Source organism: Nomascus leucogenys, chromosome 2, assembly GCF_006542625.1.
Source record: "Nomascus leucogenys isolate Asia chromosome 2, Asia_NLE_v1, whole genome shotgun sequence".
Lineage (NCBI taxonomy): Eukaryota > Metazoa > Chordata > Mammalia > Primates > Hylobatidae > Nomascus > Nomascus leucogenys.
In genome coordinates, this window is record NC_044382.1 from 64,060,868 (window position 1) to 64,084,776 (window position 23,909).

Consider the following 23,909-nt stretch of genomic DNA (forward strand, 5'->3'; position numbering starts at 1 on the left):
TTAAAATAAAGTGTGTACTTGTATACCACTAAATCTTCAGGCTACACTTGGGGAAACCTGCCCCTGTGACTCTGCTCCCAGGTGTCTGCCCCTAGACCCCAGGCTTGCTTACTGAGCACGTCTACGGTGGAGCCCAAAGCTGGGTCAGCAGCCCTGAATGAGGTCTGGAGCCAGGCTCCTTGTCCTGTGAGAGCCTCAGTGCTCATGGTCTGGTAATGCTGATATGGGAGAGCAGATGCAGAGCTAGGGCCAACGGGAAGCCCCAGCAATGAGAGCCTCCCCCACTAGGAGACCAGCAAGGCAAGGCAGCCCAACATGTTTAGTGTTTGTCTCCTGTAAACCAACCAGAAATAACTGAGTCTTCCTAGAATTCTTCCTAGATTACGCCAGAGTCAACCCCCTTCATTCATGGAAGGGATCCTTCCCTTCCATGTCCCTCCTTTGTCAGGATACACACACACATCCACAGGACACCACCCCCAAGCCCTAGGCCTGGCAGGGGAATAACAGAGTCTGAATGCCCACAAGTCACAGGTCTACTCGAGTCTGTGATGGGGATTTCTTTCCCGCCCCTGCCTTTGGTGAGACCACACCCAGAGAAACTACTGACTCCACGAGGGCACCCATTGTTCCAGTTTTTTTTGTGACTCCAGACATATAAACCTCCTTGTGGTTTGCACGCACGCTGGGCAGTCTCGGGACTTAGAGCCTCTGTACTGTCTATTTCTGGCTGCCTGGAGCACTCTTCCCCCAAGTGCACATGGCTGGCTCCCTCGCCTCCATCAGGGCTTTTCTCCAATTTCATCTTCTAGTATGGCCCTCCCTGACGACTTAAAAAACTGTAACATCAAGGCATGCATGGTGGTGTGCACCTGTAATCTCAGCCACTCGGGAGGATCACTTAAGCCCAGGAGTTCAAAACCAGCCTTGACAACATGGCGAGACTCATCCTCTGCCATCCCATCTCAGAAAAACACCCCCAAAACCAAAACTAACATTCCCTCCCCCTCATGCCCCTTCCCCGCTTTATTCTTCTCCATAGCACTTGTCACCAGCTGATGTATAATACTACTATATATTTTCCTTATTTATTGCCTGTCTCCCCTAACAAGAATGTCAGAACACTCCAGGAGGGCACAGATTTTGTGTGTCTTGCTCAGTTACAACACCTAAGATGGTGCTCGGTACAGAGTAGAAGCTCAATCGGTATCTGCAGAGTGAAAAAAAAGAAAGAACAATAACCTCGGTGGAAAGCATTTTAACCAAATAATTTCAAACACTTTTGTGTAAAGGCTACAAGTATCTGAAAACAGACAAATTCACATTCCCTCTTCTCTGGAAGAATTCCTAGAGCGGGTCTTGACCAAAAAGTAGCAACTGGGTCTGGCCTGGCTTAGCTGTGAGACTCTGAGTTCTGCCGCAGGTGAGCAGATGCCCATGGTGCTGGCCACCGGGCAGGGCTCCTGGGGACGTCTCTGCCCACAGGCAGCCTGACCCTGTGTGTACCGATGTCATTTTATAGAAAAAGCCTGCCAGAGCCCTTATGCTCTAGGGAGTCTTCTGATCGCCTTCTTGCTGCCACAGCCAGTCCAACATCTTTTGTCAGAAATGATAGCTCATCACTGTTATCTGGAAGCTACCTGTCCAGCAATTTCTGTGAATCAAAACCCTACCAGGAGCCAGGAAGGACAAGTACAATGAAGAACTCTGAGCACCCACACAGCACAACAGCAACCTTGTCACCATCACTTACATCTGTATAGTAACTCACAATTGCCAATTCATTTTTACATACTTAATCCTGTGTCACAGATAGGCAGAAATGCAGACAAGTCCAAGCACTAAAGGACAAGCACTCTACTGCTAGAAGAGTTCCTCAGGTCCTCACTTATATCCTATTTATTCTTGCTCTACACACTATTATGACAAACCTGGTCGTTTAGTTTTCTGGGCCATCGCCGATTCAGAGCAGAACAAGAGAAGGGGAATAATGCTTGAGGTGGGACCACTGAAAGCAGCAAGACATGAGAGATGACAGTCAGCCAAAAGACAGGAACATTCCGCAAAGCTTATCAAAGCAGAGTTCACTGCATTCCAGGACCATTGTGGGTGGTGGGGAGGGCGAGAATCTGTACAATCGCCCTTAGGAGCACCAATTTTTAGCATGAAGCAATAATAAAAAAGGACAAGTTGGAGCCATCGGGACAAAGGTTACATACCGTGTATGGCATTCAATTACTTTTGGTAACGCATGTGACTACTTTCTTCTGTAAATGTCCCTCCAAGTTTCTAAAACTCTCCCTGAATTGATAAACAGAGTTTGAAAAGAACATTTACATTTTTCAAACAGTAAAAGCCACTCTCACAAGTAGTCCCCTGACAGGACTTCCTGGTTTTTCTCAGTCGTTGAAGACTCTCCTCCCATCAATCACCAAGCAGCCTGGGTCTCCACACTCACATCTCAGATCCAGGCTGAAGTTCGCAGTTTGTCCCTTCCTTTCCCCCATTATTCCTCATTCTTTGACTCTGGAGTTGCATAATTTACAGTCACCCCATGAAGAGCCATGTGTTCCAAAGTAGGAAGTTGTCACGCTGAATACAGCACTGCTGGGCTGTGTTCACACACAGAGCATTTCCCCATGCCTTTGCACAGCCAGCAGCAGCAAACCCTCTCCTTGTATGCAGGCAGCTCTGGACAATCAACAAGAAGCGGGAGGGGGTGCTGGGAAGCACTGTGACCATAAATTCTCTCTAGGCCACTGTATAACAAAGCAGTCATAAAACCTCAACGGCATTTTCAACATTTTCAAGTCGCGACTGAAACAAGATGCCCAGAGCAACTCCTAATTTGGTTCCTAGAACCCAACAAGTTGTGAACTCATTTCCTTGGTTGGGAGGGAACTATGTAGAAGGGCAGGGGTGGAGACTGACCTCAGAACTTTGGGCAGAAACTCAACCCAAGAGTTGACAGTAACCAGTCCCGCACAAGTCTAGAGATGCTAGCAGAGCTTTAATAGAGGCAGCCCCAGAGCTGGGCTGGGAGGGGACCCTGGAGGACGGCATAGCCGGAGGTAGGAGGCCCAGGGAGTTCTGGGGGTGTCTATGCTCAAATGCAGAAGGCATGTAGTCTGGTGTATGCTTGACAGAGCAACAGCACTCCTCTAACCCTAGACTGTTCTTTCAGTGATGTGCCTGAACAAGTTTATTTCATCATCTCTCTGAATCTTACTTTCCTCATCTATAAAAAGGGGTTGTCAATAATCTGCCTCCAATGAGAGTTAAGCTGATCATGTATATTAAGCATCGTAAATAACAGGTGTTCAATAAATGTTATTTCCTACTCCCCACCTGGCTTTCCCTAACTCTTCCTGAATATTCTCTCTTTGGAAGTCAGCAGAAATAGGACCACATTCATGCTTGCTCTGCTACCAGCTAGCCATAGGAACCTAGACAGATCACTCCCCTCTCTGGGCCTTAGAATCTACAAATTAACTATTAGAATTATACAACAATTAAGGTGGATGAATTTAGAAATCAATACACAAAAGTCAACTGTATTTCTATATACCAGAAACAGATACAAAATGCAATTCAAAAAATGAAGCAATTAACCAGAGACTGAGAAGACAAACCACAGGCTAGGAGAAAATATTTGCAAAAGACCAGATAAAAGGCTGTTATCCAAAATATACAAAGAACTCTTAAAATTCAACAATAAGAACACAAATGACCCAATTAAAAATTGGGCCAAAGCCCTTAACAGACACCTCACCAAAGGAGATATACAGATGGCAAATAAGCATATGAAAAGATGCTCCGCATCATTTATCATTAGAGAAATGCAAATTTCTCTAACAACAAGATACCACAACACACATATTAGAATGGACAAAATCCAAAAACGGACAACACCAAATGCTGGTGAGGTTGCAGACAACAGGAACTCTCATTTGTTGCTGGTAGAAATGCAAAATGATATATCTATATATTTTGGAAGACAATTTGGCAGTTTCCTACAAAACTAAACCTGTTCTTACCACACAATCCAGCAATTGTGCTTCTTGGTATTTACCCAAAGAAAACTTATGTCCACACAAAAACCTGCACGTGAATCTTTACAGTGGGTTTATTCATAATTCCCAAAACTTGGAAGCAACCAAGATGTTCTCCAGTAGGTGCATGGATAAACAACTGTGGTATATCCAGACAATGGAATATTATTCAGTGCTAAAAGAAAATAAGTTGTCAAGCCATGAAAACACATGGAGGGGCCTTACATATATATTACTAAGTGAAAGAAGCCAATCTGAAAAGGCTACATATTAGAAGTCTTTTGAGTCCAACTGTATGATTCCAACTATGTGACATTTCTGGAAAAGGCAAAGCTATAGAGACAGTAAAAACATTCCTGGTAGCCAGGAGTTGGGGGAGGAACAAAGAACAGGTGGAGCACAGAGGATTTTTAAGGCAGTGAAAATACTCTGTATGATACCAGAATGATGGATACATGTCATTACATACTTGTCCAAACCCATAGAATGTACACCACCAACAGTAAAGCCTAAGGTAAACTATGAACTTTGGGTGATTATAATGCGCCAGTGTAGGTTCATCAGCTGGAATAACTGTGCCCTCTGGTGAGAACTGCTGATAAGGGGGAGGCTGGGCATGTGTGTGGGGAGGGACGTATGGGAATTTTCTGTACCCCTTTCTCAATTCTGCTGTGAATCTAAAACTGCTCTTAAAAAAAGAAGCAATTACAAGACCACTGTAAACATTAAATATCTAGTTATAAATCTAACAAAAAGTACATGAGCTCTTCATGGGAAAAATTATAAATATTTCTTAAGAGAAATTATGATAAATAATGGTGAAACATATCATGCTCATGGATCAGGAAGACTCAAGATTTAGAGATGTCAATTCTACTCAGAGTAGTGGATTCGAATAAATACTAATCAACAGATCCTAATATCCTAATAGGGATGTGTGTGTGTGCGCGCATCACAAAAACTGATTCTAACATTTACATGCAAGCACAAAGAGCTGAGAACAGCCAAGAGACTCATGAAGACCAAGGGGAGTGGGATTTGCTAAACCAAATATCAAGACATGTTACAAAGTTATCGTAATCAAAACAGTGTGGCACTGTCATAAGAACAGAGTCCAATGGGATGCTATATGAGCCAAGAAACATGTCCCTGCATGCTTATCACATACATGCTTAACCTATGACAGCGGTGGCCCCACAGAACAATGACAGAAAGCTGGGACCAGTGAGTATCCATTAGAGAAAAAACAACTTACATCATACACAAGAATCAACTACAGGTAAATTAAACACTTAAACAGAAAAGAAAATAAATCTCCAAAGCTTTTTAAAGACGCAGGAAATAGAGGGTAGCCTTTGCACCTCAAAATAAGGAAAGACTTCTTCTTAAATAGGACACACACAAAAAAAACACTAACCAAAAAGAGGGAGACTGAAAGACATGACTACATTAAAAAAAAGAGAAATATCTGTTTAGCACAAAACACCATTAACAAAGTGAAAAGACAAGCCAGGGAATGGGAGGTAATATTTGCAATGAAAACAAAAAACAAAAAACCAAAAAAGACTAGTATTTACAACATATAAAGAACACCTACAAATTAATGAGAAAATTACAACCTAATTTAAAAAGTGGCAAAAGAACAGGTACCTCACAAAAGAGGAAATCCAAATGTCCAATAAATACATGAAAAGCTGTTCAACCTCTTTAGCAATCTAGACTATGTAAAGTAAAACCACAATGAGATCTACAACTTGCCTATTGGTTTGGTAAAATTGAAAAAATCGGACAGTACCAAATATTGGCAGCAAGAATTTATAATAACAGAAATTCTTTCTGCTACCATGAGTATAAAAACGGAATTACCACTTTGGAAAACACTGTATATTATCTAATGCAGTTGAAGATTCCCAGCAATTCCTCTTCAAAGAACCCTTCACAAATGCATGTGCCCCAGAATACACACACTCACACATGCGCGCGCGCACACACACACACACACACACACACACACATTGATAGCAGCATCTTTTATAACTGCTCCAAATTCAAAATGACAAAATGCCACATCAACAGTAGAATGGATAAATTACAGTATAGTCACAGCTGGTCTGTAACAAAGAATACTATATAGCAATGAAGTGAAGAATAATATATAGCCTATTCATGAATATTCACTAATATTTATGAATACTACATAGAAAAATTAAAAATATTCATAAAATGAATACCACAGAATACTATATAGCAATGAAAATCAACTCCAGCTACATACAACTGGGATATTATGAATGTAATACTGAAGAAAAGATACAAATAGCATGATTCCAATTATATCAAAACCAGGAGAAACTAGACTAAATGATTAGAGGATGCATATGTAGGTGGTAAACTCTAAAGAAAGGCAAGGACACATGAAACTTACCACGAAAGTTAAAGTAGTAAGGAGTGAGGCAGGGAGCTGTGATCAAAAAGGGATATTTAGGGACATTCTTGGGCGCTAGCAATGTCCTACTTTTTTACCTAGTGATGGTTACCTGAGTGCTTGCTTTTTAAAAATCTGTAAAACATGTAGGATTAATGCACATTTTGCATGTATATTGATCTACATCACAACAAAAATGTTTCTTTTAAAGACAGTGTCAATGTTACCTCCCCTAGGAAGTCTTCCCAGACCCCACACCGAGGTAGGTGCTCCCTCACCATTCTGCTTTATTAACTGTAAGGGCAGAGGTGGAGCCTATTTTGACTCACTATTATATCCTGTGTCAACGACAGTGTTGAACATATGGTGAGTGCTCAATAAATATTTGCTGAATAGTCCACAATTGTATTTAAGCATCTGAGTTGGTAAAAAGTAGTTAGCCCTGGACCAATTAATTGATAACAATTAAGAATGTTCTGAGTGGTGTGATGGAAAGAGAAACACACCTAGAATCAGAAAAACTAGGCTCTAGTTCTACCATGTACTGGCCACATCACCTTAAATAAATCATGTTTTCTCTGATAGCAAAAGTGATACAAATAGCTACCATTTAGGGAATTTCAATTATCTGCTACCTGCTTTTAGCTGTGTTATCTCACTTACTCCTCACAGTGTATCTGCAGTGTGTTTATTTATTTTTTTTTTTTTGGTCTTTTCTTAACCATCAGGAAACTGAGGTTCAGAGAGACTGAATAATTTTCCCAAATCACACTGATAGCCAACAAATGGCAAAGCCAAAATCTCCAAAGTTCATGCTTCTTTCACACTGCTATACTGACTTATTTTTGCCTCAGCTTCTTCATCTGTAAAATGGGAACATGGTAACATATGTGCAGCCTGATGTTGTAAGGCTCAAAGAAGATCATGAATTGCTTGCAAATGTTAAAGATTACTTAAATGTAAGGACAGTAATATGTAATAAGCATCTCCCATGGGCCCATACAAAAGAAGCAGATGGTTTCTATTCACACTGAGGTTTCAAACCAGTTTTGAAGGAAAAGGTAGGTAAACAGGAAAACTAGGAACACACATCAATAAGCTGATGTAAGGAAGCCTGGGAACAGCACATAATAGAGGCTGAATTGTAAGCACAGCATTGAGGGGGTGTATGGCTTGGACTGTGCAACCGTCCCTGTTTCCAGACTTGCTCCCTGTCATGTACCTTCCACAGGGCGGCCAGAGGGATTCTGTTAAGCCTTACTGCAATTCTTTTTTTGACTAAAATATACGTATTTTGTAAGTCAGGTTTATTGAAGTATAATTTATTTAGAGTAAAATTCACCCTTTTTAGGTGTACAGTTTGATGACTTTTGATAAACATACACAGTGGTATAACCACCACCGCAAATACGAGAGAAAATATTTACATCACCCACAAAAATTCCCTTGTGCCCCTTTGCAAGCTCCATCCACACCCAATTCCCTGGAAACCACTGATGTATTTCCATCCCTGTGGTTTTGCCTTTTCCAGGATGCGGAGGTATCTTTTAATGTATAAGTCAGGTCAAGTTGTCAATCTCCCACAGCATTCAAAATGAAACCCAAATGTCTTTCCATAGCCAACAGGCCTTCCCTGAACATTGGCTCCTAACTGCCTCTTTTTTTTTTTTTTTAATTGAGATGGAGTCTCGCACTGTCGCCCAGGCTGGAGTGCAATGGCGTGATCTCAGCTCACTGCAAGCTCCGCCTACCGGGTTCACGCGATTCTCCTGCCTCAGCCTCCAGAGTAGCTGGGACTACAGGCACCCGCCACCATGCCCAGCTAATGTTTTGTATTTTTTGTAGAGACGGGGTTTCACCGTGTTATCCAGGATAGTCTGGATCTCCTGACTTCGTGATCCGCCCACCTCAGCCTCCCAAAGTGCTGGGATTACAGGCGTGAGCCACCACGCCCGGCGCTAACTGCCTCTTTAACCTCACTGTATGTATTTTTTCCTTCCCTGTGGTCTAGAGCTCCACTGGCCTTCTTTCTGCCCATGTCTGTGCCACAGCCTTTGCATCTGCTGTTCCCTTTGCCTCAGATCTTTCCTGACCTGCTTTTTTTACCCCTCATCTCCCTCAATCCCTCTCCATTATTTAATCCCAGTTTCCTCCTTTAGAACACATGACTATATGAAATGACCTTGGCCTTCAGTTATTCCTGTACTATCTTCCTTCTCTAAAACTGTAAGGTCCTTGAGGCAGGGAGCTTGTCTATCTTAGTAAAGAATCTATTCCTAGAAACTGAGAAAGTGCCAAACTATGGCTGGTCTTCCAATGGCCTTCACAGAATGAACAAACCCCACCAAAGAAGACAGGGAATAGCAAGGGCCATGTGGTTGAAAATCTAAGGAAAGGATTCAAAGAAGAAACACGCCTTCCATAGCACATGCGGAATTAAGAGTAGGAAGAATGGCCACAGCTCAGAACTAGGCTCTCCACACAACACCATTCTACCATCCTTTCCCCCAGGTCCTCCCACCAATGAGGCCACGGAGTACCAGGGAGATAAGAGTGGGTGCCTCTCCTGCCCTTGCCCACTGGTGCCCTCAGGCTTGTCCATCTCCTAATGCATGGGTCCCTCCAGCTCTTGTTGTCTGCCCTGGCTGGAGCTCCTGCACAAAGCCAGCTCAGATTCACAGCCTTCCTTCTTCTTTCCACGTGAATTCAGAAAGAGGGGGACCCCAGGAGCTGTTTTGTCTTTGTACTGTGGAACCACCTTCAGCATTTCTCCCTGTGGAAGAGCGTCAAACCATCTAGGTCTCATAACCCTGACAGTACTAAAAGACAAATTCCTACCTCGCAGGGCCCCACATTCTCAGTGGAGAGTACATATGGACACAACATGCACTGGTGTCCACAATTCCCTGAGCTGATGTCCCAGTTTTCTTTCTCAATTAGCACCAGAGTTCTGAAAGCTTAATTTTTTTTATAATTTATTATGTCAGTTGGGGGTGGCCAAGGGAGAAGGAGAGGAATTCCTTTGCCACAAGAACATCTGTTTTGCTGGACAGGAAGATATAAATTATGACCTCAAGACTTGAGTAGAAACTTATAGATCACGCAATCCAGTTTCCTAATTTTACATGTGAGGATACTAAGTCCTAAGGAAGTTAAGGAACTCGCCTGGGGACCATCAAGCTAAATAGGAACAGAGCTGGGATGAGAACTTGGGTTCTTGACTCCCAGTCCAGACCTATTTCTACCATAAAAATTTTTTGAATTTGGCTTTTATCCCTCTCCCTCCACTGAAACTGCACTTTTAAAGGCCTGCAATAGCTTCAAATACAATGGTCTTTCCTCAGTACTATCTAACTTGGCAGTGCCATGAAACAGAACCCTGCTCGCCACCCAGAATTCCTGAAGCACATTCCCTTCCTGGGGATCCATTGTGGCAGGGCGCTCTGGGTTTGCCTCCTGCTCCTCTGCTCTCTGGCTCCTTTTGCCAGTTGGAGCTACCTGTGAGTCTACTGAAGGAAGGTTCCCTTCCTCACTGCCACAATGGTGCGCCCCTTCCCTGGGCCCTCCTTCTCCTGGCCATATGTATGCTCACCCCAGGGACGCCACATCCACTCCCATGGCCCGACCACAACGGCAGCTAAGCCCACTTTTCCTTCTAGCCCAGATCTCTCTTCTAAATGCAAGAACTACCTCCCAAGCAAACATCTGAACATTTCCTGTTACTCTGTAAGGACCTGAAATTCATGCTTATGGGTTCACCTGCCATATTCTCTCTGCTATCTCTTCCCTGATCCTATGTTTCCTAACTTGATGGCATAACTAAATCCCATCTCACAGGTTCAAAATGCGGAGGAGTTCTCTGATATACTCTCTTCTTCTCATGTTCATTCAACTAGACACCAGGGGTCATCTCTCCTGCCTCCAAAATCTCTCCCCCATCCAACTTCTCATTGCCTTTCCTACCAATTCCTTAGGTCAGACTACAAAAACCTCTTTGCTCTAAAGCCTCATCTCTGGCCTCCCACTGGTAGGCTCTCCTGACTTGGCACCCTATATACCCCTTAGAAAAATGATCAGGGAACCCTACAATCTAGCCCTACTCTTCCTTTCCAGTCACTTCTCTTCATATTCCCACAAACCCCAGCTCTTCAGTCACATAAGCCTGCCCACTACTCCCTGGTGGTGTCCTGAGTGTTCCAGGCCTGCTTCTGTACTTTAGCTCATACTAGTTGTTCAGATCCTGGAAGGCCTTGTGCTTTTCATCAGCGTGATCTTGGTCATAAGGGACAGAATCCCAGCTCAAATTAGTTTGTGTAAAAGAGGAGATTTATTGATTCACATAACTGTCAGCTCCATAGAACCTGCTTCAGAGATTCCAGTATCACCATCAGATGTCTTTCTAGCTCCCTCTCTCTTTCTGTTTCTTCTCTCCATTCTCTCTTTTGTCCTCCAGTCTCCCAAAGCCTCAGTCTCTCCCATGATAAGCACGCTTCCTCCTTGCAGAGGACAATGCAGATGTGGAAACATGGCCACAGACAGCTAGCTCACGCTTTCATCATTCCAGCCCACTGAGGACCTTGCTGGCATCCCAGGGAAAAGAGCTTCTTTCTCATAGTGATTACAAAATTCCAGAGAAGGACGATGATTGGCCTTGCTTGAGTCACATGCCTATCCCTGGGCCAATCACTGTGGCCAGAGGAATGAGATGCTGTGAATGGCAAGGCCGGAGTCATGAACCTACTTCTCTCTTCAAGCAGCAGGGGGCAATGACGGGCAGCCCCACTGGAGCAGCCTGCAATGAATAAAGCTCGGCGGAGTAAAACAGCGGTGTCCATGCAACTCTCACTTCTCTACCCAGTTCCCTCCCAGCTTAATCCTGAGCCTGTGTCCAAATTAAATTCCGTCACTGGCTCTTCTGCACCTTTGAGAATCAAATTTGTCTCCTCCAACTGATGCAACTCTCTGAAGGCAGAAATTGGATCCTTTTGTGATCAGTACGAGGCCTCCCCTAAAGGTGTAACCCCAGAAAAAACTTTCAGTCTGCAATTACTGTGTCCAATTGTTTGTGTATGAGGTTATTACCCGGTTCCTCTGGGACTTGACTTGTTCATCACTGACACTCCAAGCACCCAGAACAGTGCCTAACGCATAATAGGTGTGAGACAAATATTAGATAAATGAATAAATGAGTGGTTTTAATAGAATAAATGTTATTGGTCTTTCGTGCTCCAGTAAATAAGCACAGCTGCTTTTTAATTCTTCTCACTTCACAGAGAAAAGAAATGCTAAGGCAGGAGCTCCCTCACCTTCCTGTCCTTATCATTATGCCCTAGAATTTCTCTACAGACTTCCCATCCTTACTGCCCTCCTGTCTGTCTTAGGGAAGGAGATGCATGTTCATGTCAAGCTCAAGCTACCCAACCCCTAAGGGGTTGTGTTCCTTCTACCACTTCCTCCTTCCTATACCTTCAACTTTTCCATTCATCAGGGATCTGGATAACTTCTCAATGGATCCAACTACTCCCATGTTAGCCAAATGAACAATAAAAGTAAAGCCCTCCCAGGAGGGCTCTCTCCCTCCCTACCTCTCGCCCCTTTTTTTCTGTAGCCCACGTTTCTTTTGGGCTGGGAGGGGGGTTCTCCATGGATTTCCTCAATCCCATACATTTCTTAACTCCACTGCCATTTGGCTTTTCTCCCACCAGCCTATTGAAACTGCTCTTGCCAAGGTCACCAACAACTTGCCAGACTCAATGGACACCTGCCAATCTTCATCTTATCTGTCTACTGAAATATCTGACTCAACTAACCACTTCCTGCCCTTGAAAGTCTTTTCTTCCTTGGCTTTCATGATGCTACTCTGCCTTGGGTTTTCTTTTTCATTTCTCAGATCACCCCTTCTCAGTTTCCCTCACAGGTTCCTCTTCCTAAATTATTCTCATTTCCTGGAGCTGGAATGTGTGTGAGACGGGAGACGCATGCCTGCCTTCTCTCTCCTTCTCAGCCTACTAAGGTTACCAACTTCTATGGCTCTCACCACTCAAAAGCACCACAGAATTTCAAATTGACCCCTCTCCCCAGGTGTGTCCTATCTAACCCACTACCAGGATCTGCACTTGGATGATCCACAAGTATCATCAACGTGACCAAATGCAGTCATCACTTTTCTCCCCAAGTCTTCTCTCTTCCTCCTGCATTTACTACATCCACCAGTAGCCCAAACCAGGAATCCTGGACTCATTTTTGTCCATACTCATTAAAATTTATCTTCTCCTCAATGCTCTTCCAACTGATCAACAAATAAGTTCAATTATTCCACTGCCCAAATATTTCTTGAATCTGTTTCCTTTCCCCACCCACACTACCACTGCTTTAACTTAGTTCTTAATCTTTTTCCCAACTGGGTCACAGAAGTAACTTTCCATCTGGTCTCCCAACCTCCAGAGCTGATCCCCTCCAGTCTACGTAGGTGATCTAATGCCAACCCTCAGGTGGCATCTCATTATCTTCAGAATAAAATCCAAAGTCCTTAGCACAATAGATAAGGCCTTTCAAGATCTGGTATCTGTCCAATCTTTCATTCCTCATTTCTTAACACTCCTCTTACATATTTTGCTCTAGTCAAATCAAACTATTTTACACTCCTAGCATGTTCCATGTGGTGACATCTAAATGCCTTTACACATGCCAGTCCCTTTGCCTGGCATTCCTTTTTTTCGACCTGGTGAACTTCCACTTGTTTTAAAGGCTCAGTTCACATGCCATTGTCTCTTGGTTGTCTTCCTTGAACTTCCTGCCTAGAGAAGGTGCCTTCTGTTCTACCATAGCACACTGTGTATACAGACATTGTGGCCCTTCCTACCTGAAGTGCAAGAGTCTTTTATGTGTAGCTCCCTCCAGACCATGAGTTCCTTCAGGACAAGGACTGAGGCCTTCCTCTCCACCTCCATGACACTGTGTGTATGCTACCCACAAAGCAGGCAATGATAAATGCTTATGGATGGACAGATGGATGGATCTCCTACCATCCTGTCTTTCCACAGTTCTCCAAGACACCTGCCTCCACCAAAGCCAGAGCCTTCTCTCTGTTGCAATCTGAAAATGGCCCCCATTTTTGAGGCAGCAATGGAAAATTATTTCAAGGCCTGTCCAGATGGTTGCTAGGGAATACTCTGGTATCCAAATCAATGTGATATATGATGACCATTACTACCACCTCCAGAAGGAACTCAGCACCAATTAGGCACTTTCTATTCTCTCAGCCACTGACCTCAACCACGGCTGGCACCATCAACATCTGGGTGTGAGGTCGTAGACTGCCAGGTCTCTACTGCCCATACTGGGGGTGGTCTAGTAAGAAAGGTGTGGAGTTACAACGGAAAGAACACAGGTTTTGGAATTAGACAAATCATTGTCTGAATACAACCCTGTCACCTACTAAGCTGTGTGGCCTTGAGCAAGCCACCTTACTTCTTTAAGCCTCACTTCCTCATCTGTAAAATGGAATTGATGACTATATTTGCTCACGGGTTGATAAACAAATGAATATAATAGATTGAAAATGATGAACACATTCCATGGCCACCAAAAGCTTTCAACATGATTATTTTGGTTTACGGAGAATCATAAGGTTCATTCCTTATATACCTCGTATTCTTCCTTTTCTTTAACTAACGTTTATTAAGACCTCCTTTGTGGCAGGCATTGGGCATGGTGCTGTACTATGAGCAAAAATAAGTAACATCCTCGCTTCAGGGAGCCCTGGTGGGAAGGGACACCCAGGCTAGCAAGGGATAAATAAACACCTAATTAATTCACAATGTGCAATATGCATTAGTGCTCTGAGACCCTGGGGTCAGGTGACCCCAGGATCAATTTTAAAGCATGGAGAAGCTATTCTCATAAGTAACAATATTCTACAGAAAACCTACCTATTGGCTAAGACACAGGCAGAGAATCCAAGGTAAATTGTTAGCTATGAAATCCTAGTCTTATCTATTATTCTCCCTTTCTCTTTTCTCCATTCTACTTGTTTCTAGGATGGTTGACAAATCAAGACAGTAAGGGGCCAAATTCAGGGCACCAACTATTAGCCTTGCAGGATTTTATTTTACTTTAATTTTTTGGTGCTATGAAAAGCACAATGTTTTTCCTCTTCTCTGTAAAGAAAATTAGAACTAAAGATGGCTCAGCAGATAAAAGCTGTGGGTGGTAAATACTCCCACTATTCCCCACCGCCTTTCAGGCTTCTAAGTTTCTCTTTGCATTTACTGCATCTTAGAGCTGGAAACCTGAAAGGGCCCTGAGAAATTCTATGGTGAAAACCCATATCCCAATTAACAGATTAACAAATTGAGGCCCAGGGTGGCCAAATGATCTGCCCAAAGTTAAATGAGAGAGTGAATCAAAATTAAAATACAGTTCTCCTGAGCCTCCCCTTTTACTAGTCTGCAAATCTCCCTGCTCCCTGGGTTTTAGGCACCTTAACCCAGGCAAGTTTCTTCATATGCAGCCATCTCTGGTGAATGCTAGGGCTGTCTCCACTTCCGAGCATCCTGGAAGCCACGGAAAAACCACTGCTTTTCTAATGTCACTGGCTCTCTCTTCCCAGAAACATCCTGTTTCTTACTAATGAGATACTTTCAGATCCTCCTCTTTGGTTTAAGAACCATGTCTGCATGAAAAGTTTGGTTAGAGGTGTTTTTCTCAAATTGATGCTCAGAACTACAAATTTCCTGGCTGACAAAGCTTTGTGGCTGAGGTTGCTGTTCTGCAATTAACTTAGTCTTAAAAGAACTTTCATGGATACCCTACACCCCCATGGGATAAAACTATAATTCATGCTTTAATATTGAGAACATCAAGACCCTGAAAACGAAGGGAATTCCCAATTTCATACACCGTTGACAACAGGAAGGGAGCCTGGGGTATCCCTGGTCCAACTCTTTCAGGAAACTGAGCCCTCGGAGGGGCAGAGGCAGAGCTACTGACCTGGACTCCTGGTTCAGTGCTCTTTCCCACCATTTGAAATGTCACCCTAGCTCTTGGGCTGAAGCAGCTGCGCCATCAAAAATGTCACATCAGTTATGACAACATAGTTTGTTATATAACTGGTGCTGCAGAGCAGGCAAGGGGAAGAAGCCATGAACATGAACCACAGCACCCCCCTTCTGCTTCTCAGGGCGGCTAAATCCCACATAGTTACTTGACAAGAGAACTCCACATGGGAAGGGAACACCCACTAATCAAAGGAATAAAAACTAGAGCTAACATTTGTATAATGATTTCCACATTCTAGACACTACTCAAAGCACATTTCATATGTTAACTCATTTCATGCTCACCACAATCCTATTAGTAGTTATTTTCATTATCAGTCCCATTTTACAGGTAAGGAAACTGAGGCACCAAATGTTATGTGCCTTGTCTAAGGTCACATATTTAGTTAGCAGTAGAGCCAAGATTTGAAGCCAGGCAGCCTGTTTGCAGAGTCTATGCTCTTAACCACCTCTCAATTTTAGAGAAGCATGCTAAACTGCTTCTCTAAACACAAGAAACTACCTATTTCTCTGAACCAGTTAACAGGCCACCGCTCTCTCCTCTCCTTCCCCCCAGTGCTAATCACAGATCTGCTGGGCAGCTTCCTTTCTACCTGTGCTGTGTGTGAATGAGAGGGATGGAAGAAAATAAGAATGTGAAACAGATTTGAAGAAATTCTTAGGATGGAGTTCGTTTGAGCATCTTCCAGCTTTTTAAGATGATGCAATCAGTAAGAAAGTGAGGTGAGTGCTCTTCTCATAACATCTGCCATTTGTAAACCCACACTCTGTGGGTATGTACAAACAGGCACACTTTTTCCTTTTTCAGAATCAAAAGTTTTCTCTATTAGTGTCAATTCTGAGGGTAACTCTTTCCAAAATGTGTTTTGTTTTGTTTTTTCAGTTTGGAATCACCCCTTCACCAGCTTTTCTGTTGTCTTTCAGATCAAGATGTATTCTGGAGATAATGCTCTGTATGGCTTCATAAGAAATGAGAATGAAAACACCCTAGGAGACAGGGAGTCGAGTCCCAGTATCCAGATGGGCTGAGCACATATCGGAAAAATAGGGCCTCATTCTACTCATATTAAATCTCCAGTGTTAACAGAGATAGGATATTGTGAGCAGCTGAAAAACATGAGTGATCTTGTCCTATCTTTAGCAGATGTGGCATGTGAAGAAGCACAAAATAATCTGGGAGTTCCATGTGTTGAAAGAAACAAGACACACTCCCACTCTGGGCATTGTAAATCTAATCCAGCCCTGTTCACACACAGAACAGACGTTCTACATTCTTTTCCAGCCATGTTGGTTCTCATGACGCTTCACCCATTTAATCTAACTGGCAACAACCCTTTTCAACAAGCATATAGGTTCTACTTTAGAATCCAATAGGTAACCGAGGCTCAAGAATTCCACAGCTGACTCTTGAGGAGATCAGGTGGACTGTTTGCCACTCTTCTGGCAGGAAGGTCTGCTGGTATTTACAGCTCAGTACACAATAAGGAGGGAGAGAGCACCATCCATCAGGAAAAGAGAACTCATCTGCTACTTGATCTGACATTCCGCTCGCGCTCTTGGTGTCTCCAGAGAGCAAGGTGCATCCATTTGAATAAACATAGAGAGGGACGAAGGGAGGGAGGCAAGCCATCGAGATGACTGCAGAAATAACAAGTCTACAAATCTAGAAGAGTGGTTCTCAGTGGAATACTACCCCAACGTGTGACCCTGTGGGCAAGTGTGGGAAATGTCCTTTTAGACGGCCACACTTTCATGGAGTAATGGCTGTAGGTTGCTATTCACCTCCATTAATGCCTGTCATTTAGTAGGTGCTGCAGAGCATTGTGCTGAAAGAATGCAAGCTTGACTGCTTCTCAGCCTTTTGGCTAAGATCAAGTGAAGAATGCAAGCTTGCCCTGAACCCATACCAAACAGTAGATACCCTAATTACAAAGTCAGGCTCAGCTGGGAGGAAAAAGCCATCAGCTTTTCGGTGACAGGTGACCTTTTAAGACAGCCTTTCCTGACAGGGTAGGGTCTGTTCTGTGAATCACATCCCACTTGTCAGGCTGGAATATTTGTATGAGCAATGATATCTTCATCAGGCAAATTCTTAAATTTGTTTTAAAATGGCACTAAGCAGGTACTGTGGGAATGGGTGCACAACCAAAGTGCTCGATTTTATTGTGCCCATTTCAGTAAAGACTACCAGCTAGCATGCAATGCCTCATGGACACCTTCGAACTCCCTTTCTAAAAATTCCACTTAATGCTCCAGAGACAGATAGCCTGAACTCAACATTACAGAAAATTCAGCACCTCGAATGAGGGCAAATTGTGGCTCCCAGAGCAACTCCGCAGTCCATTTTACATTTTCACCAGGTACATGGTCCAAGTGGGTGTCACTATTTGTTCAGAACTGGGAAGTCACTTAAAATGATATTCTGTCGATTCTACACCTCATAAAATTACAACTTGTTAAGGGATTTCTTTGTAAGGGTTTGGTAATTAAATAAAATTGACAGTTCTTTAAAACATTTCTGATTAGTCTGAATAACTCAGAGTCTTATTGACTGACTACAAAATGATGAGGCTGTATCACAGGTGAGGTCACAACCCCCTAACAAGCAAAATTATTTAAAATGCCATGCAAAAAAGAGTCACTGATTACTCACACATGGTATGTATAAAATTATATTTGTGCTGTCTCAATTATCACTATTTCTCAGTACTGAAATGTTTTGGATTGTCTGACACAGAGCTCCCTAACACGAATTCACAATCACACACACAAGGGGGGGAACCCAAAACACTATGTTCAAATAAAAATTTTAATATAAGTACCGAGAATCAGGCTTTTCAAATGACACTCTAAACTGGTATCTCTTAAGCAGATGCACGTTTCCCCTTACAACACGTATCAAGCAGAAGAACTTTATGTCAGTATCTCTGCAATGTTCCTAGGCTGATGAAGATGTTAACCCTTTGTTCTAAATAGCAACTGCCAGCCAGTCCTTTATTATTTCACCTCAATTACTATGGGAATATATGGAAGCCTGTTTCTTCTAATTAGCACACCATAACAAGGATGAGAACACAGGCTCAATGGAATGACTCTTTGCTCTTCTGGAAATGCTAAATAAAAGGAGTTTTATTCAGTGATGTCTGAATATCCATATTCTTCCTCTCAATCCAATGTGCTGAGCTATTAGACTGCAGCCCCCCATTAGGAAATCACTGGGTTATCACAGGGTGTAACCTAAAGAGGGCTCTCTGTTGAATTTCATCTGTCCAGGTGAAACAACACAGCTTCCTAATTAACCTGTACATATGGCCTGATAGGTTGGTCACCAATTGTATTGCACAAGGAAGTTGGAAACTGCTTTCTATAAATGCCATCTAGATTTTCGGGCCTGGCCCCATCCACAGTAGAATTCTCCTGACTCAAAGTGACTCTCAGTCAAGTGGCCATCTCAAAAACCATCTCTGCAAGAGAGGACTCAAAAAAATTTGTTACTAGGATACAGTGACACCAATCCCACATTTTGTGGTTAACAAAACAAGTCCTGCATTCAGCTTGGCACAAGGCCCTGATCTGATGTATTTCAAGCCAAGCTGGAGGGCTCACAGGGAAACCTGCCATTCATGAATGCTTCGGGAGGACAGGACGCCAGGGTCCCTTGTGGCAAACCAGGGACCAGAAACCTTTGTGATGGACCTTTTGAACAGACCTACCCTACTTCCTAAAGAGAGTTGGTGTATTGTGCTTTTTTAAAAAAATTGTTTTACCTACAAAATCTGTTTTTCCTGACATTTTTCTTGAAAAAGGTGTCCTGTAAGGATGGAAAAAAAAAAAAAAAAAAAAAAAAGGAGAAGCAAAGGGAAAGAGAAGAAATGCTCTGATTTCTGATTAAACAATCTCAAACATCACTCACTTCATTTTCCCCCCTCCTCGGTGTAACCAAATACAAGACACGTAGGACTTTCCTGGGGAAGTCTACATCCAGCCTTCATTTAAGATTTCCTGCCCAGTACATAATTAGGAATTTTCATCCTAAAGTGGCACACCTATTTCCTCAGAGAGCTCAGCTCTCTTTGAATAAAAAAAGGCAAGGCACCCCTTTGGGGAATTCAGTATATATTTTTAAACTTCTTATTAAATCAACCTAATTTATGGGGCATGGTCAGGAAAAGCAGTTGCTTTGGCGGATGCAAAGTTAATTTGCAGACTCTGGCCTGTCCCCCTCCTTCTTCCCCTCCTGCGCACTCCCACGAGCATTTCCGAATGCTTTCGACCCCTCCGAAGCGGCTCGGCTCTCTCCGCCGGAGCACCGACTCGGCACCGAACACCTCCGACTCCCTCCGAGCCCCGCGCCCAGACCGCACCGAACCTAGCCGAGAGTCGCCGAACTGAGCCCCATCGACTTTTCCGGCCTCGGCTGGGCGCTGTCCACCACTTGCAACGCCTGAAACCTCATCCAGCTCAGGTGGCTGGGGCTTCTACTGGGCTCCGAGTCCGCCACTGCTGATTACAGACTTCTGAAGTTTTAAAACGTCCCCCGCCCTCGGGAGAAAGGGGTGGCGCGGCTTGCATTTACAGATCTGCAAGGGCTCCAGACAGATGCAACATGCACCTTATTGCAAAGAGTAATTCCCCAGGCCCCGCCTCCCCATCAATTTGGGTTGCACAAGCTCAAGAGAAGCCCCAAGCTAAATTACCCTTGGCTCAGAAGGGTGCGGCGAGCCGAGGGGGCCTCTGCGAAGAAAGCCCCAGGGAGCTCTCGAACAAAAATAAGAACATGTCAAGCAGATGGGAAAATTGTCTCCGAGTCGCTACTCCCTACCATCATGGCGCCGCCTAGAACCCGCTTGTCATGCCTGTTACACATGCAAGATTTTTTGCATCTTGGTTTTGAAACCGCAAGCATGCTTCGTCTCCCACTCTCACCTTCCCAAGAAAGGGGTTTTTATTTTCCATTGTTTCCCTACGCGATGCAATTACTTCGGCTATTCTGTCAAGTTGAAAAATAATCATTTTTGTTTACTGCACAGCAATCCCTAATTAGGAGCTATGTGTGCACGAAGGTGTCACAGCAAAGCGACGTGGAATCTTCGCTAAATGGTCTTAACGAACTCCTCCGTCTGGAACTGACAGGCCAACCGAAACAGGAGGCCCGGAGGGCGCACACCCCTTCGCTGCCGGCCACCCCCTCCCCAAGCAAAGCTGCCTGTGGGCTCACCAGGAACTGCCGAGTGGATGGGGCAAGAAGCGAGCCTGCAAGTGGAAAGGAGGGGCGAGGCTCCTTACTGAGAAAGTGTGGAAGGGAAGGAATATCCCATTTTGTTTTAATTTTCAACCATCACTCAAATCCACCCCCAGTTAATTAGGAGGGGAAAGTGATAGCTAAGGCAGAAGGGGGCGGCGGCAAGTGGGACCTGAAATCCGCATTGTGGGTAGATTACATGGAACACGGCCTATGCAGAGTGTAAATAAATACACTGATAAAGGCCACAGAGCGAACAAAAACTGCGGGTGTCAGGAGAGCAATGCTGGGAGGGTGGGGGAGGAGAGGAGCTGGGGGCAGCAAGGGGCGGACATTCAGCCTCACAGGCAGTTTCCCTCCCCCTTCCACCTCTACCTTGGATAAAACTGTGCCCGTCACCTATGTTTGGAAACCCACTCCTTCCCCTAGCACACGACCCCTCCCCGAATCCTGGCCCTCTTTTTTTTGCGGGGGGGTGCGAGGGGATGTAGAAACCACAGCCTCCAATTCAGCACCAAATGCATGAACAGCAGACACTTGATCCTCCACCCCAGTCTAGGGCTGGGTCCCCTCCATGTTAGCCAAGTTCAAAATCACTGCCCCAGGAAAAGAGCAGGGGGAAGCGGGATTATGGACCTTGGGGGATAGGGAGGTATGGAGGGAAGAGAAGAAAGAAATAGAGACAGAATGAAACCGAGACACAGACAGAAATGGAGGCAGTGAGACACAGAAAATATTCCACAAGCAAGAGTAATGATCATAATCATGCCAATAGTGTGATGTTCTGATCAATATGGCGGACACTGTCATTCATACAACTACAGGCGCTCCTCTTCCCCCTCCCAAAAAACACCCACCCAGGAGTTGGGGTGGAGGACCCAGAACCAACGTAGGGAGTGGGGGAGGGGAGTCAAATACAGGGGTGTGTGTGTGTGTGTGTGTGCACGAATTAAAAAACAGGCCTGGAGAGCAATGTGGAGTAAGCATGGTAATAAAAACGATTTAAAAATTATTCTTAATAAAAGTACAAATCCCAATGCCACAGGGACTTACTTCATCTGCTTCACAATGGTGCTTTTTCCTGATTCTCCAGCCCCTGTTGGGACACAGTGGGGAAAAACTGGTGAGTGTCAGCTTAAGGGAACGGGGGAGGGGGGACTAAGGCATGCGAGGGGGTGGGCGATCCTGGGCACATGGTGGTGCCAACTTGGGGACCAGGTCTCCCGGGCGCGGGTGGGGTGGGGGAGCTGGTGGCAGGGGGTGCGGAGTGGCCGGGGTCGGGGGATGGGGGTAGCAGCGGCGGTCCTTACCCAGTAGGAGTAATTTCACGTCTTTGGCGGCGCTGATGCCATCCTCTTTGAGGTTTTTCTCAATCGCCTTGCTCCGCTCGAGGGCGGCTCTCTCCTCTGCGCTCAGAGTACATCCCATGGTGGCCCCTTCCCTGCCACAGCCCGCACGACTCGGCTGGCACGGCTCCCCGGCTCGGAGCGCCCCCCACCCCCCCAGAGAGCAGAGCCTGGGCTCAAGGGGGGAAAATCACGATATCTTCTCCTGGGCTGGAAACAAAAATGTCGGAAAACCAGAACCCCCCAAAAAGACAGCCGCTAACAAGATTCCAGCAGCGGAGACTCGCGGCAGCTGGCAGGGGTCTGGGGTTGTCGAATCGAGGGTGGCCGGGGTCTGGGGCTCTGGAGCCAAGGGAGGAGGCGCCCGCGGGCCGAGGAGGCACGGACTGCAGGCACTGAGGCTTGTGCACGACCCAAAATAAATAAAATAATAGTCGAGGCTGGAGCCGCAGCCGGAGCCGACGGAGGGTGGGGTGGGGGGCAGGGTGGGTCCTGCTGCCGCGGCTGCCGGAGGAGGAGGAGGCGGCGGCGGCGGCGGAGGAGGTGGAGGAGGCGGCGGCGGCGGCGCGGGATGTGGAGGGAGTGAGTTAGGGGGTGCTGCTAGTGCATGTGCATCGCCGCTCTTCAGCCGTCGGTGAGTCCGCGGCGCCTTCGCCGACCCCCGCGCGCTGGGCAGGGTTGGGCAGGGGGCCGGGTCGTGGGGCAGGTCTCTAGCGGGAGGCGGCGTCGCTGACTCCCAGAGCTCGCATCGCTCGGTGAGCCTACCGGAGAGAGAGGGAGAGCGCCAGGGAGCCGCGGCCAGCCGGGAGCTCGAGAGAGAGGGAGAGAGAGAGAGGCAGGGAGGGAGGGGAAAAAAAAATGGGAGAGCGAACGAGCGCGCGCGCGCCTAGGCCCGGGCGGGGGGAAGAAGCGAGCGCAGCGCGCGAGTGCGCCAGCGGCTCTGCGCACCAGGCTCCGCGGGCCGCCAGCTGACGTCAGCAGGGCCGCGCGCCGAGCCCCCAGGACGGGGAGGGCGCGGGGCGGCGGAGGCGCGCGCCGGAGTTCGCGTCAGCCGGCGGCGGCGCGCACACGCGCTCGCGGAGCGGCCTGCCCCTACCCCCAGCGCCCTCCCGGCCCGCGGCTCCCCCGGGATGGGCGTGTGCGGGGCTGGCGGGGGCGGGGAGTGGGGCCGGGCGCGCGCTGGGGCGCCCCACCCTGCCCCCGCCCCCGCCCCAGCCCCACGCGCCGGCGGCGCGGACCTCCTTGTCAATGGGAGCGCGAGGCCGGGCTGCCCGCACGGCGGTCAGGTGGGCCCCCCAGCTCACTGCCAGCGCGCCCTCTGTTCCTCTCGGGCCGGCTCTCCATTTTGTCGCCTGCAGCCCGCCTTCTTCGTGGCTCTCCAGCCGCTGGGGCCGCAGAGCCGAGGCCGGGTTACCTCAGGAAACGCGATGTGGTAGTGGGTCGGAATAAACCCGCGCGCCCCAGAATTCGCCTTGGGGGCGTAAGGACAGATTCGGACTTTTCGCTTCCTGTGTCCACATTTGTTGAGCACCTAGTATGTGAGAGCCGAGGCTGTAGGGAGAGGAACGCAGCGGGCGGAGTAAAGCCAGGGCCTTTTCTCTGGGAGCCGCTGCCTCCAGGGCCATCGCCGACCCTGCTCCGAGATCCCAGCCGCCGCTTTCCGTGCAGGAGGGGTGCCCACCCTGGGGAGGCCTGGGTGCCGGAGTGGAGGGACAGGGCTTCAAGCGACCGGGAGTTTCCAGCAAACCCCTGATCCCTGGGCAGTTTATTTTAAAAGCTTTTGCA

General features: G+C 46.1%; 1 protein-coding gene across 2 annotated transcripts in view; it reads right to left on the reverse strand.

Annotated features, from left to right (window-relative positions):
* The window catches only part of GNAO1 (G protein subunit alpha o1), a 169,897-nt gene extending 146,735 nt beyond the window's left edge, over positions 1 to 23,162 (reverse strand). The window contains exons 1-2 of one of the 2 annotated variants that reach the window (XM_030796865.1): positions 22,089 to 23,162; positions 21,832 to 21,874 (exon numbers count right to left, since the gene is read on the reverse strand). In XM_030796865.1, the coding sequence (XP_030652725.1) occupies positions 21,832 to 21,874; positions 22,089 to 22,206 (161 nt within the window). In that variant the 5' untranslated portion in view covers positions 22,207 to 23,162. The remainder of the gene's footprint in view (positions 1 to 21,831; positions 21,875 to 22,088) is intronic. The other variant, XM_030796866.1, reaches the window with a different exon arrangement.
* Positions 23,163 to 23,909: the final 747 nt, after the last annotated feature.